At 57.8% G+C, this 15,591-nt stretch overlaps 2 protein-coding genes across 2 annotated transcripts in view; both read left to right on the top strand.

Moving 5' to 3' along the window:
- LOC107291700 (D-beta-hydroxybutyrate dehydrogenase, mitochondrial-like) overlaps nt 1-886 on the top strand; it is a 7,521-nt gene extending 6,635 nt beyond the window's left edge. The window contains exon 5 of the mRNA XM_015820728.1: nt 417-886. Coding sequence (XP_015676214.1) covers nt 417-886 — 470 coding nt within the window. The remainder of the gene's footprint in view (nt 1-416) is intronic.
- A 2,576-nt stretch (nt 887-3,462) lies between these two features.
- Nucleotides 3,463-13,823, top strand: LOC107291707 (very long-chain specific acyl-CoA dehydrogenase, mitochondrial-like). Its single transcript, XM_029284999.1, has 18 exons — nt 3,463-3,505; nt 5,251-5,369; nt 6,432-6,620; nt 6,721-6,855; nt 8,289-8,433; nt 8,804-8,933; nt 9,066-9,191; nt 9,429-9,627; nt 9,724-9,828; nt 10,026-10,112; nt 10,417-10,479; nt 10,593-10,694; nt 11,161-11,258; nt 11,437-11,509; nt 12,090-12,162; nt 12,499-12,571; nt 12,655-12,730; nt 13,686-13,823. The coding sequence occupies exons 1-18, from the start codon at nt 3,463-3,465 to the stop codon at nt 13,821-13,823; spliced, it is 1,974 nt and encodes a 657-aa protein (XP_029140832.1).
- Nucleotides 13,824-15,591: the final 1,768 nt, after the last annotated feature.

Here is a 15,591-nt window from a genome sequence, read left to right as displayed (position 1 = left end):
GCAATGCCTTGTGCAAGAATGGGGGTGGGGGGTTAGGGGGTGGGCAGAGGAAAGATCCCCAGGCACGGAGGAAGAAGGAAGAGGGAGGGGAAAGCAGAGGCCTGCCAGGGACGTGCAGGTTCTGCCAGGCCCCCCAGGGCAGGAAGCCAACTCCATTCAGGTCTCCCATTTTGGGATAATGAGATCCAAAAAGTGACTGAGACTTTGCCCAAGCAGCTACCTCTGTGGCATGGCTACCTCCTAGTGGGAAGGGGGCCCTCCAGAGAACAACTGGTGGAGCCTCTGGGGAGTTCTTCCCAAGGCCAGACCCTGAGCTGGGTGACCTGACTGGTTCTCGGCTCCCCTCACTCCGTGCTGCTCTCTCCCACTGACGTCACCCCCTCCCCAGAGCAATTCTGGTCTCTGCTCCCCTCCAGGGCGGATCGTCAACATGAGCAGCATGCTGGGCCGGATGGCCAGGCCGATGCGCTCCTCCTACTGCGTCTCCAAGTTCGGGGTGGAGGCCTTCAGCGACTGCCTACGGCAGGAGATGTATCGCTGGGGCGTCTCGGTGGTGGCCATCGAGCCGAGCAACTTCATCGCGGCCACAGGGATCCTGACCCCCGAGGGCATCGCGGGAGAGGGCGAGCGCATGTGGCGTGGGGCCAGCGAGGCCGTCCGGGCAGATTACGGAGAGACCGACTTCCAGGAGAAGCTCTCTAGGATGAAGGGCTTTGCGCACAGCGGCCTGCGGGACGTCTCCCCGGTCCTGGACGCCCTGACCGAAGCCCTCGCCGCACGTCACCCCTGCAGCCGCTACACCCCCATGGAGGCCTCCTGGTGGCTGCGTCTGCAGGCTGCAACCCACCTGCCCACCGCCCTGGCCGACTGGCTCTTTGTCAGCTAGGCCGCCCCGGATCAAGTGGAGAAGCCGTCCCTTGCTGCCTCCTCCGGGGGGGGGGGGGAATGCGGTGTGGAGTCACGTCCAGGTGAATTAAAAGCAATCATAGTAGCCAAGTTAGCCAGGTGAGGGGAAAAAATCCCAAATCCTTATAGACAATCTCTCTCTTAATCAGCACAGCTGAAAGGGTCACAAAATAGGTGCAAGTTCCGAGCTTCCCAGAACTCCCCTCTAGTGCAAGATGCATTTTAACAGAATAACAGCAGGGACCTTGGAGGTCTTCTAGTCCACCCCCACTCCCCCACCCCCATCCCACTCAGGCAGGAAAGTTTTAGAAGATGGTGCAAACCCTCATTTGCCTGGTGCGCCCTTGAATCCCCAACAGCCGAGTCTACCCGGCTGGAGCCGTCGTGAGGGGAAGCCGTGGTGGGACCCTGCAGACAACATGCCTGGAAGCAGGAATGAGGGTTTTGTATGTGGTCCAAACTGTATGTAATTTCAACTGATTTTAATTAAATTTTTAGATTTAATTACATTGGCTTAATGTTTGCCCTGCCTGCCTCCTTGCTGGAGCCTCAACCCCGAACTCGGGTTCGGCACCCCCTGAGGAGCCTGGCACTCTGACCCTGGCTAGGCCTGCTGGGGAAAGACGAGATCCAAGAAAGGCCCAAACCTGGTTGAGGATGAAACCCAGCTTCCCTTTCCCTTAATTAATTAACCAATGGAACGGACGTTGCCTTCAGAGGTTGTGGGTGCTCCATCACTGGAGGCTTTTAAGAAGAGACTGGACATCCACCTGTCTGAAATAGTATAGGCTCAATCCTGCTTGAGCAGGGGGCTGGACTAGAAGACCTCCAAGGTCCCTTCCAGCTCTATTCTGATGGATATTGGTTACTCTTTTGTGGCGCAGGCCACGTGGGGATGTTACATGCTTGGAGAGTTAGGGCAGGATAGTGAAGAGGGTTATTTCAGTAGGGTGAAACGTGTTGTGTGAATGCCACCGCATGGCCCAGTCGTGCTCCTGTTTGGCATCGTCCTGCAGGGAGGCAAGCACAGCTCTCCCCACAACCTTCCTCAGCCTGGGGGCGGAGGAGGGCTCTCCATAAAGGCCACCCTGGGTCTGTGTTCCCCCCCTCCCGCCGCCCAGGGTGACCCCGGCTGTGCTGTTGCTAGGAGACCCCGGTCCAGTTGCTGCCAAGGAAGGGCCATAAAGCCCCCAAGGCCAAAGTCTGCTTCCCTCAGGCAGCAATGCCCTCCCCCCCATCTTCCCTAGGGAGGGAGAGGCCCCCGCCTGGCCTGGGGGGGGCTAAAAGCCTTGCTGGGCTTCCCGCCACACTGGCTGAGGGGACCCAGGGCTGCGTCCCTGACGCCATCTGCAGAAGGGATCTGGAAAGGGCCAGCAGCCAGGCCCGGCCTAGGAAGGGAGCCCACAACGGCCGGACTGGAGGTTTTGGGCAGAGGCCGGCCTTCCCTGCTGCTGCCGCCCCCTCCTTCCTGCAGCTGGAGGGAGGGGCTGGCTGGAGACCCTCGCTGACCTGTCTGGGGGCCCCCCCCCCCCCCGGGGGGGGGGGGGGGGGGGGGCAAACTGGCCTGCATTGCAGACCGAGGCCCTCCTTGGCAGGAATGTTTCAGAGAGTGTGCCCCATCTCGCTCTCTGCAGCTGCCACTTTGGCCCAAGACTTTGGTGGGCACTCAGGGCACAGCCCAGCCCGTTTCGGTTCACAGCAGGTTACAGCCCCCCACTCAGGCCTTGATCTATCCCGGCATGGCCTTTGCTGCTTTGTGCCTATCCCTCCCGTGTCCGAAGGGCAAGTGGGTGAATTTCCCTGCCTTTGTTGCCCTCCCTCCTCCCAAAGGCCGTCACTTTCCACAAGGTGGGGGGGCAGAAGATGAGGGCTGACCGAGGGCTGGACAGGTAGGTGCAGCCGTCCGCCAGTCCATCCGTGCATCTCACTTTGGTTTTGTTCCAGACCTTTCTACCTTAAAGGAGCCGATCAACATTCCTGGCTCTCCGTTATGTCTGCCCCTTCTCCATGTTCCCATCACCCATCAGCCTGCTCTGTTCTGGCCTTTGCCCCGATTTGGGGGAGGGGTGGCAGGAGAAGCATGGGAAAGGCTGGGTTAACTTGCAGGCAGGCCAGGAAAAGGCAGTCGGTGGATGATGGGTGCTGTGCAGGGAGAGAGCGAGAAAGACTGCTAAAGGCTCCCAGGGAGGAGACTCCAGTTGCCTGGACCTCAGCCCAGCAGGGTGCATGGGAAACAAAACGGAGTTCAGGCTGACCATTTACTTAAGGTTACTTAACTGGGGTCTCTCTTCCAGCGATCAGGCCGGGCCTAGCAGGCCCTCCTGCAAGTCTTCCCTGCAGCTGGGGGGAGGCCGAGCCAGGTGGAGGGGAGGAAGGGCTGGGCTGGGCTGGGCTGGGGGAGAATGGAGACAGGGGGGCTCTGCTCCCAAAGAAGACCACCACGCTGAGAGAAGGCAAACTCCTGCATTTTTTCACCAGGTGCCCGGCTGTTTTATCCACTTCCTTCTATAGACGAGAAATGATAAATAAGCATAAATAGTTAACCTATTAGTCAAGATGGCAGCGCCTGGATCGGCTGCGGCTGCATTAGCTCTCAAAGGTGAAAAGTTATGGGAGGGATATTAAGGGATATAAGCCACATGATCAGGAAGGTTTTAATGTGTTTGAGCAATGTGGTGGAACTAAGGTAACATACAACATACGACTGACAATCTTTGCTGGCATGTCGAGTTTCTAGCTGTTTCGGAGCTGTTGGTGAGACCGTTGAAAGTCGTTGGTGCTGTTTGAAATTGTTCTGCGGGCAGCAAGATCTGACTGCTGGCCCAGCGACGGATTCTATTGCAAATAAGGGCTGTTTCCAAAGGAGGCAGAGGAGGAGAGGTCCCGGGGCTTATGGAGTGAAGGAACTGGAGGAGGCTGTCGGCAGGCCCAGAGGATGGGAGAGAAGCCTCTTTAAGGAAAAGGTGGAAGAGACAAGATCAGAAAAAGGAAAGGAGGCGAGGTTGTCGTGCAGGAATACAAGCTAATTTGAGGGTTAATCCATATGGAGCTCCATTTCCATCTGTCCTGTTTGCCATCGTTCGTTCGCTCCCTAGAGACTAAAATGGAAGATCTGTAACTTGAGCTGGCCACGAACAAGGAGTGTATATCGGAGGTGGTGACCCTTTGAGAGCTGTATGCAATGAAATTTCATTTTGATGTATGCCGATTGGTGTACTTTCAAAGTGACAATAAAGTTGTTGTTGTTACTGAGATGGACTAGATTTTTTTTTCAAGGGGATTGTAAATTGAAATCCAGAGATTTGATAACAAATGTTCTTGTCTCGATGGTTTTTTTTGTACAATTAGCAGCAAGGTTTAGAGTGGATAAATTGCCACCTCGGGGGCTGCGGTGGGAACACCCTAAAATGGCTGATCCCGAACACCATTTTTGTGAAAAAGGCAAATTCTAGGTTGAGGATTATTTGGAGGGAACACGATGATGATGATGTAGTAGTAGTAGTAGTAGTAGTAGTAGTAGTAGTAGTAGTAGTAGTAGTAGTAGTAGTAATAAGTTGGAAGGGACCTTAAATTGCCAAAGCCAGAATTCAACCTGCAGGTCACCTGCCTGTCTGCTCTCCTGCCCAGTGGGAGAGACTGAGCCAGTGTGGGGAGCTCGTTGGCCCCACAGAGAAAAGGGGTGGCTGCAGGGTGGAAGGGTTTCACCTCTAAAGAAGGCAAGAGCCTCTGGGCGACCTGGAGAGGTGTAGGGGCGACGGGAGCCTCGTCCTTATTCGCAATGCCTTTTCCCCGCCTGGCCTCCTCCTGGGCGCCCCTCTCGCCACCTCACCCCCTCTCTCCTTTGGGGTCCTTCTTCTTTTTAAAAAGCCTCCTCCAGCCAGGGAAGTTCCAGGCCCGGTTCTGGATGACATCACAGAACTTCATCCTGCGGAGCCCAGTGATGTCACACTGCGGAAGGCAGCCTGTTCCGCAGGGCACCTCGGAGCCAACCGTTGCTGCTTTTCCTCGTAAGTTCAGGCCACGTTGCTGCGGGGAAGAGGCTGATGACCTCAGAGAAGGGGCCCTGGGGCTGTTAGGGAAACACACCCAGAAGAAGAAGAAGAAGAAGAAGAAGGGAACCGTGGGCAGACCCTACCAATAAGGTGTCTTTCCGTTATCCTGCGGCGGCCCATTCCCGATCCGGTCTGCCTTGAAGGGCTGACAGCAGGAGAGAGCACGGGGCACGGGGTCAGGTCACCTCGGCTGCCCCCTTCAGGGCTGCAGAAGATAACCCGGGAAGGGGAGGCCGGAGTCGGCTTTGCAGGGAGACCCGCTGGCCTGGGACCTCTTCCTCCCTCCCTGCAGCGACTGGCCTGGGCTTCTCCAAGCAGAGCGGAGAGGATGATCCGGCTGATGGAGAGCAGGGCGACCCTGGCCAGGTGGAGGCAGCTGTGCAGCAAGTCATTGGCCAAGTCCAGGCTCAGGTACTATGGCTCAGCCGCAACGGACCAGCCCAATATTTGGTCACCAGGTGCATTTAGCACACCTGTTGGTCAGAAAGAGGCTACGGGACTCTGACCCCTAGACTGACAGGGCTCTCCTCCCGCAGCCCCTCCCCCGTGTGAGCTTTGCTTGGTACGGGGTACATGAGCCAGATCGTGGGAAGAGAGTCGCTGGTGGAAGCCCCTTCCATCTACCCGGGAGGGAAGACAGAGTCAGGCTTACAGAAGCAGCCACAGCTCAATAATTTCTGCCCTGAAATTTGTTCCAAGGCTACACACACACACTGTAAAACACACAGGAGCCCAGGTTCACACAACATCTGTGCCTGCCTTATTTGGGGCTCCATGTGAATAAAACCAAAGAAGATGGGAGTCTAAATGAATCTCCACAAAGATGCCCGTGAAAAAGCCTGTGGGGAGCCATGGAGGAAGAAAGGGGCGTCTGGCGTCCTGGCCAAAGACGGGGCGAAGAGCCCCAGGAGGGCTGGGGAAGTCTGAATCTCCGGGGGAGCCACACTCCAGGCGCTGCTCCAGATCGAAATCCTAAGCTCTCGGCAGTTCAAGGGGTTGGCAGAGGCCCATTCCTGCCTTCCAATCGGATGGCATCTCCTTCCGCAGGCTGCTGTCTCCTTCCTATTTTGTGACCGACCAGAAAGTAAGATATTCTACACACATGAAGAAGGTAAGGAAGAGTGGCCAACAAGATGGCTGCATTCTCCTCTAGAAGCGGCTTTGACCATCTAGACCGGGATGGGGAAACCCCTGGGGCTCCTGGTGCAGGGGCACCATGGAGACCCCGCCTGAAGAGAGACTGGAGCGGCTGGCAAATGCTGCAGGGTGGCATCTCCCAGAGGGGGAGGGGGCTTGCTCTGTGCTCCCCACCAACTCGGGGTTCTGACCTCTGTGTGTGTGTGTGTGTGTGTGTGAATGGCAGAGAAGGCAGGGCCAGGCTAAATAGTATTTTCCGCCAGGAATCAACATCGTTTGTGGAAAACCTATTCAACGGACACTTGGAGCCGAAAAACCTCCTTCCTTTCCCCTCAGGTAAGGGGGTCCGGGCAGAGAGAAGGGATTCGAGGGTGCTGCGAGGCAGGACGGCTGACCAGCCCCCGGGTGTTCGGGGCTGGCAGTGAGCCTCCTGTCCTGGCAGCCTCTCCGTTGCCCTCAGCTCTCTCGCTGGAGCAGGCCCAGGTCTTGCAAGCCATGGTGGATCCCTGCGCCCGATTCTTTGAGGTAAGGCCAGCGGAGGTTTTCCTCCTCCCGAGCCCCCCCCCCAGAGAAAGTCCCGCCTGGAGGGCTGTGCTGGCTCCGTTTCTGTCTGAAACACCTGCAGGAAGTCAACGATGCGGCTGCGAATGAAGCGCTGGGCAGCATCGAAGAGGACACCGTGGCAGGCCTCAAGTCGATGGGCTGCTTTGGGCTGCAGGTGCCCGAGGATCTGGGGGGCATCGGGCTGACCAACACCCAGGTGAGGCCCTTGGGAGACTCCTGGAGGGAAGCAGGAAGTCCTCCTGGTCTGTCCTCTCCCAGCCATGGGGCCGGAGCCACCGCTGAGGGTTGGGAGCACCCCCACCCGTCTGCAATGCAGAAGAGGCAAGCTCTCCCTCCCCCCCCGTTGCTCCCTGGGCCGGCATCCAAGGGAGGAGGGCGGAAAGGCTGGCCAGGGCCCCCCTCCTCATTGCTGCTGGGCGGGGCGGGGGCGGCGGCAGAGGGACTAAGAGGGAAGATTCTTTGCAGCTCAGGGCTGTCCTGGGGGGGGGGTCCCGGGCGCTCTCTGGGCCTGGCTGTTTCCTTGCAGACGTTTCACAACCCAACCACGGAACTAGCACTAGAAGGGGGGTGGGTGGGCTTGGCCCTCTGTTTATCAACAGAACAGGTGGCCCATGGCTTACGAACACAATTCAGCCCACAATTTCTGTAGCCAAGCAAGATAGTTGTTATGTGAATTTTGCCCCATTTTACAACCTTTCTTGCCACAAATCTATTGCCACAAAGCTATTCTCCAAAGCACAGGAGAAGGCAGGACGAGAAGCAACGGGTGGAAACTCATCAAGGAGAGAAGCAACCTGGAACTAAGGAGAAACTTCCTGACAGTTAGAACAATTATCCAGTGGAACAACCTGCCTCCAGAAGCGGTGAATGCTCCAACACTGGAAGTTTTTAAGAAGAGACTGGACAGCCATTTGTCCGAAATGGTATAGGGTTTCCTGCCTGGGCAGGGGGTTGGACTAGATGACCTCCAAGGTCCCTTCCAACTTCTTGTTGTCGTTATTATTATTATTATATAAGTAAATAATTGTAGCTGTTAAGCTAATCACACAGTTGTTAAATGAATCTGATTTCCCATTGACTTTCCTGGTCAGAAGGCCGCAAAAGGGGGTCACGACCCCCTGGGACACTGTGACCATCATCATAAATACAGGCCAAGAGCCCAAATTCTAATCATTCGTCCACGGGGACGCTGCAACAGTCATAAGAGTGAAAAACGCTCATAACAGTCACTTTTTTCATTGCTGTTGTAACTCCGAATGGTTGTAAGCCAAGGGCTGCCTGTAGGCTTGTCAGGCCAGTGTCGGTAGCGTCTTGACTTGGGTGCTGCTTGCTGCTTGATTGCCTGCCTGCTGCTGCTCCCTGCTCAACAGCCCAGACAAAGAATCAAGCAAGGAACGGCCTAACCCAGGAACAAGCCAGGAGAAAACTGCATTCCCACCAGCGCTGGCTGGGCGGCCGCTGGGTGCAAACAGAGCGCCAAGGCCTCTCCGTCTGCCCACCGAGGATGTTCCCTGGTCAGAGACAGCCAAGCTCAGAGAGCCCCACGGTCAAGGACGAGGGGGGTGGGGGTGGCTGAGCCGCCTGCAGCCCCCTGACACTGTCTTTCCTCCTCCTCCTCCTCCGTGGCAGTACGCTCGCATGGTGGAAGTGGTTGGGATGCATGATCTCGGCGTAGGCATCACCCTTGGTGCCCACCAGTCTATTGGCTTCAAGGGCATCCTTCTCTTTGGAAACAAGAGCCAAAAGGAAAAATACCTCCCCAGGCTGGCATCTGGTAGGCTGAGCACCCACACACACACAAAAAACACATTGGCTGGGTGAGGGGCCTCCCATACCGAAGGAACCAGGTGGAGGGACAGCTGTAGCTGGCATGAGCTGATCCAGGGAGGGGCGGGAGTGAGCCCAGATCTCAACACACAATGTGCTTGTATGTGTGAATATCTGCTAGGTCTGGACTCTTGCCCCCCCCCCAAAAAAACATGGATGGAAGCAAGAATTAGCCTCTTGGTACCATTTCTGAAGGCCAGAGAGCTCCAGGTGGAAGGAGGGCGGGGAGGGGTCCTTGGAGGGTATAGGGAGAGATGGCCCTTGGCAAGGCTGCCCCATCTCCCAGGAAGAACGGGCTCCCCTCTCTCTCGTCCCAGGCGAGGTGTGTGCGGCCTTCTGCCTGACCGAACCGTCGAGCGGCTCAGATGCAGCCTCCATCCAGACGGTGGCTGAGCTCAGCCCCTGCGGGGGCTTCTACACTCTCAATGGGAGCAAGATCTGGATTAGGTGAGGAGGAGGGAGGGAGGGGGGCGCTGAGTTGGGCACGGGGCTCTGTCGCATGGGTGGCTACCAGGCTGGTCGCTGGGCTCCATGGCTTGTGGCCAGCCGCTAGCCTGCTCTGCCTCACCTCCCTTCCAGCAATGGGGGCACGGCCGAGATTTTCACAGTGTTTGCCAAGACTCGCATGAAAAATGTCACCACGGGGGAGGAAAGGGACAAGATCTCGGCCTTCATTGTGGAGCGAGCCTTTGGGGGGGTGAGCAGGTGAGTCGAGGGGGCCCTGTGAGAGCTGGGGAAGGTGCTGCAATGCCACCAGCGGTCAGCCCTGGGCCCTCCTTCCCCTCCCTCAATCCATTCTGAGGCTCATCACCGTCCCCTCAGGTGTGGGAGGAGGCTGCTGCCCCTGCAAGCCCCCCTACCCATCCAAGGGAGGGAGGGAGGGTCTCCCAGCCGAGCTGGCTCTGATCTGCCCTGGTGCCTCTGTGCCTGTGTGCCCTGCAGCGGCCCTCCGGAGCAGAAGATGGGCATCAAGTGCTCCAACACGGCTGAGGTGCACTTTGAGGAGGTGAAGGTGCCCGTGGAGAACCTCCTGGGGGGGCTCGGCAAAGGCTTCCAGGTGGCCATGCACATCCTCAACAACGGCCGCTTCGGCATGGCTTCAGCACTGGCCGGCACCATGCGCGGAGTCCTCCTCAAGGCGGTATGCTGGCAAGGAGGCCGCCACGCCTGCGGTAGGGGCCCCCTCCCCTGGGCCAAGCGCCCCCCCCCCGAGGTTCCTTACTCCGGCTCTGTGCAGGTGAACCACGCGGCAGACCGGCAGCAGTTTGGAAAACCCATCAGCCGCTTTGGGGTCATTCAGGAGAAACTCGCACACATGGCCATGTTGCTCTATGTGACTGAAGTGAGTGCAGCTGGCCAGCCCCCCCCTCGGGTCCCCCCCCTCGGTCCTGGGCACCCCCCGGACTTTTGGCCATTATAAAATCGCCTGCAAGATGGGCTTCAGGTGACTGCCAAGGACTCCCCACTTCAGGGTGGGCAGAGCCTCGGGGGGGCAGGGCCCAGGTGTGAGGCTGCCCAACAGTGCCCTGCCCCTTGCAGGCCATGGCCTACGTGCTGAGTGCCAACATGGACATGAAGGTGCCCGACTACAAGCTGGAGGCGGCCATCAGCAAGATCTTTGCCTCCGTAAGTGGGTCTGGGGGGGGCAGCCCTGCTTTCCAGGAGGGTGAGCAGCGGCTGTGGAGACTTGCCCTGGTCCCCGGTGGGTGGAGGGCAGGGGGGGGCTAGGCGGCTGGCCATTGGCACCCTGCAGTTCAAGTGGAGCACCCTCTGGGCCGAGAGACTCCAGCTGGCTCTGGGCAGATCTCCGTGCCCGGCCTGCTGACCGGCTGCAGCCCCAGGGCCTCTTGGAGCCAGAGCTGCTGACCCTGCTTGGCCATGGGGTGGGGGTGGGGGCTGGGCCAGTCAGCCTTGCTGTTCGTGTCCCCAGGAGGCAGCCTGGACTGTGACCGACGAAGGCATCCAGATCCTGGGTGGGATGGGGTACATGAAGGTAAGTCCCACTGGGCCGGGTGGGGTCTCCTGGGTCAGGAAATGGACCGACTCCTCCCAGGCCGGGTCGGGGCCCAGCAAGACCCCCTGCAGGCTGCTGGTTTCCCCGGGCAGGAGGCCGGCGTGGAGAAAGTCATGCGTGACCTGAGGATCTTTCGCATTTTTGAGGGCACCAACGACATTCTCCGCTTGTTCGTGGCTCTGTCAGGCATGGAGGCAAGTCAGGCCCTCTCTGGGGCCAGTGGGGTCCTCTGGGGCAGCCCGTCCAGGACAAGCAGTGCCCGAAGCGTTGGGATCCCCTCCCCCCTGTGAGAAGCCACGTCTTGGGGGGGCTCTCGGGGGAGGCTGTAATGGAGAGAGCCCCCTCCAGAGTCAGCCTGGCTCTTTGCCCTCCCCAAGGCTGAGCATGAAAAAGCCTTTCCGGTCCTTTGCTGCTCCAGCTTGCACAGCCACCCTCTTGCCCCCCCCGGCACTCAAGCAGCGGCCTCCCCCTTAAAGCCCTGGCAGAGCGCCCCCCCCCTGCCTGGGTGCCCGGCAGAAGCACGCTCTTGTCAGGGCTACAGCATCCCTCTCCCTGGAGCTCAGCCGTCCCGCCCCAGCGCCCTGAAGTGTGTGTGTGGGAGGGGGAGTTCCAGCCGCTTGGGGAGGCTGCCCCAGGACAGACCCTGCTCTCTGCCCTCAGTATGCTGGGCAGACCCTGAGCGGCCTGCGCAAGGACCTCTCCAACCCCCTGGAGCACATGGGATCCATCTACAAGGAGGTGGTGATACGAGCGAAACGGTGAGGTTCCCTCCCTGGGGGGATCTGGGGCTGAGGGGGCTCTCTGATTCCGCAATAGCTGCACTCAAGACCCCCCCCCTCCGTGGCCCTCCCAGGGCTTCCAAGGTCCTGCTGCTCTGATTCCCCCCCCCCCAGTGCCACATTCCTATTCAGCAGATCCCCGCTTTCTCTCCTGCAGCAAAGTTGGGGTCCCCACTGGGCAGACACTGCAGGGTCTCGTCCACCCAGAACTGGAAGACTGCGCTGCTCTGGTGAGAGAGCCGGGGGAGACCCAGCAGGGCGGGCAGCTTCCTCTGGGCATACCAGCCCAGGAGCCTTCCCTGCTCCAGGCGCCCGAGCTCCCCTGTCCGAAGGGGAGCCTCCCGTGCAGCAGGGCGGCCTTTCGAGTTGCCAGGGGCCTCGTCCAAGGGCCCTTCTGGACGGAGCTCTCCTCAAACCCTTTCCCCACTGGACCCCCTCCCAGGGCTAGAAGACGGCCTGGGGGGCTTCCAAGAGCGGCTGCCCTCCTCCTCCAGGGCTGGCTCCTGGGTTTCCCCAGGAAAGCAGCCAAGACGGCTTTCCTACACGCCTCCTCTTCCTCTGGGGGGTGGGAGCAGGCGATGCCCACGCCCCTTCCCCACAGACGCCCCACGCTGGTGCCTCAGGCTCAGCCGCTGGAGCAAGAAGCAGTGCTGAGTGTCAAGCAAGAACATCCGACGTTAAAACCACGACACTGAGCAAGAAATGAGGGGGGTGGGGAACACCTGGAGGAGAGGGCCCTTGCCGTGGGGACCATGGGGCCACATTCAGCTGAGCCCCCCCTCCCATTTCTCTCTCCCCCCCCCCCGCAAGGTGACCAGAGCCGTGGAGCTGTTTGGAGAGACCATCGAGAGTCTGCTCCTGAAGTACGGTGCAGCAGTGACAGGTACAGGCCCTGAGGGGAGCGCCCATCGTCCCCACTCCCTCCTGGGCCCCCGAGGCCTCCAAGGGAGCTCGGGATGGTGCAGCTCCCCCTGCTGGACTCTCCCAGAAGCAAGCCCGATTCTCTCGGGGGGTGGGGGGTGGAAGGTGGAATTCACAGCCCCAGACCAGCCAAAGAGAAAAGATGTTTCCACTGTGGAAATGTGTGTGTGGGTGTGTGGAATGTAGGACCCACAGCAACATCAGGGGTTGCTGCAAAGGAAGCTGGAAGTGGCCCGGAGGGAGGGGCTGGGTGAGAGCTGCCCAGGGGCCTGACTTGCCCTTCCCGGATTCTCCCCAGACAAGCAGTTCCACCTGAGGCGCGTGGCAGATGCTGCCATAGACACCTATGCCATGGCCGTGGCTGTATCCAGGTAGGAGGAAGGAGGTGGGACGGGACGGGATGGGATGGGAAGCAGGTGCCTGTGAAACAAGCCTCATCCATTTCTCCTCCCAGGGCCAGCCGGGCCCTCTCCCTGGGCCAGCCCACCGCTCAGCACGAGAAGCTTTTGTGCCAGACGTGGTGCCAGCAGGTAACACAGACAGGTGCAGCTCCCAGGCTCTGATTGCTCTTGGGCAGCGCTGCTTGCCTGGTGGGTTCCTAGCTGGGGGGGCCCTGCTTTGATCCCCTACCTTCTGCCCCTTCCCCCTTGCAGCCTGCTGGCCGTCTCCTCCCAAGCTATGGGGCACGGGGCAAGGTGTAGCATGACAGCCCCTGCTTCCCTCCTACCAATGGAAATTGGGGGGGGGGGTTAGGCTTCAGCAAAACACCTGGCAGTAGCCACAGCTTCCTGTAAGCTGTCTGGCTCTGACCTCAGTTGAGGGCCTTCTTAGAGCCCAGACAGATCAGTGCAGAAGCCACACCAGGGACCCTTGCCTTGTGCTAGGCTTGAAGGAGCAGCCCCTCCCCACGGATCACAACTTCTCTGGCTGGCCTGAAGGTGGGCTGTGCCAGCTGATACCCAGACCTCCTCCCCCTTGATGCAGCACCACTGAGAAGAGGGTCTTCAGAAGAAGGAGTCGGGGTGACAGTGTTCCAATATTTGAGGGGCTGCCAAAAAGAAGAAGGGAGGGGGGGTTCAAGCTATTCTCCAAAGCACCTGAAGGCAGGACAAGAAGCAACAGATGGAAAATGATCAAGGAGAGGAGCAACCTAGAACTAAGGAGGAATTTCCTGACAGCAAGAACAATTCATTAGTGGAATAACTTCCCTCCAGAAGTTGTGCGTTCTCCAACACTGGAGGTTCTTAAGAGGAATTTGGACAGCCACGTGTCTGCGATGGCATAAGGGGGTCGGACTAGGTCCCTTCCAACTCTGTTATCCACGGGGATAATAGCATGGCTTGCACCCTGTTGTCAGAAGGGAACATGGTGAGAACGGTGATGAGGTCCTGCAAAAACACTGCATGACCTGTCTTCCATTGGGGGGGGGGGTTTCTCCCCTGCGTGGCTGGACTGATCCGGGCTTCTCTCTCTCTCTCTGCATAGGCCTTCCAGCGAGTGGGGGCATCTCTGCAGGAAGCCAAATCTGCCAGCTGGGAAGAAGTCTTCAGCAGCATGAAGCTGATCTCAGACGCCTTGGTGCAGCACAGGAGCACCATGGCTTCCCATCCCCTGGGCTTTTAAAACCGGGATTTTGTTTAGCATGGAACCAAATAAATGCTTATATGATCCTTCTACTAAAGCTGTCTTCACGTGATTTGCTGGTGTCTCTGCGCTCTTGTGGTTGTGTGTGGGCAGCTCTTCACATCTGGAGAACTGACTGGCGTTCAAGATGAACGAAGCCAGTTCCCTTGCTCAACCCCCCATATCACTGACAGCCAGCCACCTCACCCAGCCGTCTCATGTGACCCCCAAACAGGGTCACCTCTCCCCCATGCAATCTTTGCACCACGTGACCTGTCAATCTCAGGGCCAACCGACCATGTAACCACACAGGACCATTTAAAAGCAGAGAAGAACTGAAACAAGATGCTTTAACTGAAGTTCCGCTGCTGATGTAACCTAGCCTCATGACAAAAAGTTCAGAAGCCAAACGGCCAGCTTGGAGAACAAAACCACCACCAAAATCAGTCCCTAATCTGGTTCATCGGGTCTTCCAATAGCGCACCCATCACCAGCGCAGGAGTCCACCCGCCGTGTGGCGGGCTGTCCTCTTCTCTCTCCTTCCAATCTTCCCAGCTGGGCCTTTGCATAAATGTTTCCAAAACAGGATAAGTGGAGCCTGGCCATTTGTGCCTCAAGTAAAAACTCCGGGTTTTTTCCTTCAATTACTCATTGTGTATTTTCTTGGCTCTCCACAAGAGTCTTCTCCAAGACCCAGGAGCATCCCCGCCCTAGCTAGCCTCCTCCTTCTTCCAACTCCGCTTCCAGAGAATGTCTGACCAGGCATGGCCGTCCCCCCTCGCAAAGCCAGGAGGGGCTCCAGCATCGCTTGGCCTGTGGCAAGCCCCATGGTGCCTCTTCTCCCGCCTACCACCCACCTACCCCCACCTGGCCTCCCTCTGGCTCTAGCAACCGCTTGGGACCAGGAGCCCACTCGGGACCCCACGCTGTTCTGACAACGTGGATAAAATATCAAGGGCTACATTGGGATAAGTATTTTTTTAAATATGTATACTGCATACATTCCCACTTTAGCCACGAAAGTCAGCTGGGTGACTTTGGGCCAGTCACCCTCACAGGGTTGTTGTGAGGAAAAGAGGAGGAAGGAGGTTGTTATGTTTGTCGCCTTGAGTTCTTTGTAAAAATAATAAAAGTGTGATACAAATAAATACATTTTCTCAGTTAGGGGTAAGTGGTGAGTCTTTCTTTGCCAGAGCTCTTCAGACAGAAGGTCACCTACGTTGAGATGATCCCTGTGGTCTCTTCCAACACTCTAATTCCAGGAATTAACTGGGTGTACTGGAATTGGAGTGGAAGAGTACTGGTTCCTCCAGTTTAACAGCCCCCAGCAATTCCCCAGAACAAGAAGAGGCTGGCAGCCACGCTGAAAGAGGCCGAGTGAGGCAGGGGCCCTTGACTGCCCGCAGGTCGAATTCAGTCCAGTCCAGCTGGCTTAGTTGGGTTCAGCGCACATTACAGGTTTTGGTATGCTGGACTTCTCATCTCGTGCAGGTCTCTTGTGTACCGAAGCTCTTCAGCGGGGGGGGGGGGGAGAAGCCTGTCTAGTCAGAGCCTTTGAAGGAGGGGGGCTGTTGGGATTTATAGCATTTACAGCAAATGGTCAAGCAATTTTGCTTTACATTACTTGTATAACCTATAGGAATGGATTATTGTTAAGAACCTGACCAAGTATATGAAACTATTATAACTGCATTGAATGTGTGTATTTACATATCATATGCTGTGCTTGAACATCTTAGTATAAGAAATATGTTTACACTTGCTGTTA

This window comes from Protobothrops mucrosquamatus, unplaced genomic scaffold, assembly GCF_001527695.2.
Source record: "Protobothrops mucrosquamatus isolate PMUCROS unplaced genomic scaffold, P.Mucros_1.0 scaffold1167, whole genome shotgun sequence".
In the NCBI taxonomy this organism is placed as follows: Eukaryota; Metazoa; Chordata; class Lepidosauria; order Squamata; family Viperidae; genus Protobothrops; species Protobothrops mucrosquamatus.
This window is presented reverse-complemented; position numbering and strand designations above follow the sequence as displayed.

Coding starts and splice junctions, on each gene's coding strand:
- LOC107291707 (XM_029284999.1), top strand. CDS start 3,463: ATGGCAGCGCCTGGATCGGCTGCGGCTGCATTAGCTCTCAAAG. Junction 5,370..6,431: donor TTGGCCAAGTCCAGGCTCAG/GTACTATGGCTC, acceptor CTTTCCCCTCAG/GTAAGGGGGTCCGGGCAGAG. Junction 10,480..10,592: donor GTGGGATGGGGTACATGAAG/GTAAGTCCCACT, acceptor TTCCCCGGGCAG/GAGGCCGGCGTGGAGAAAGT.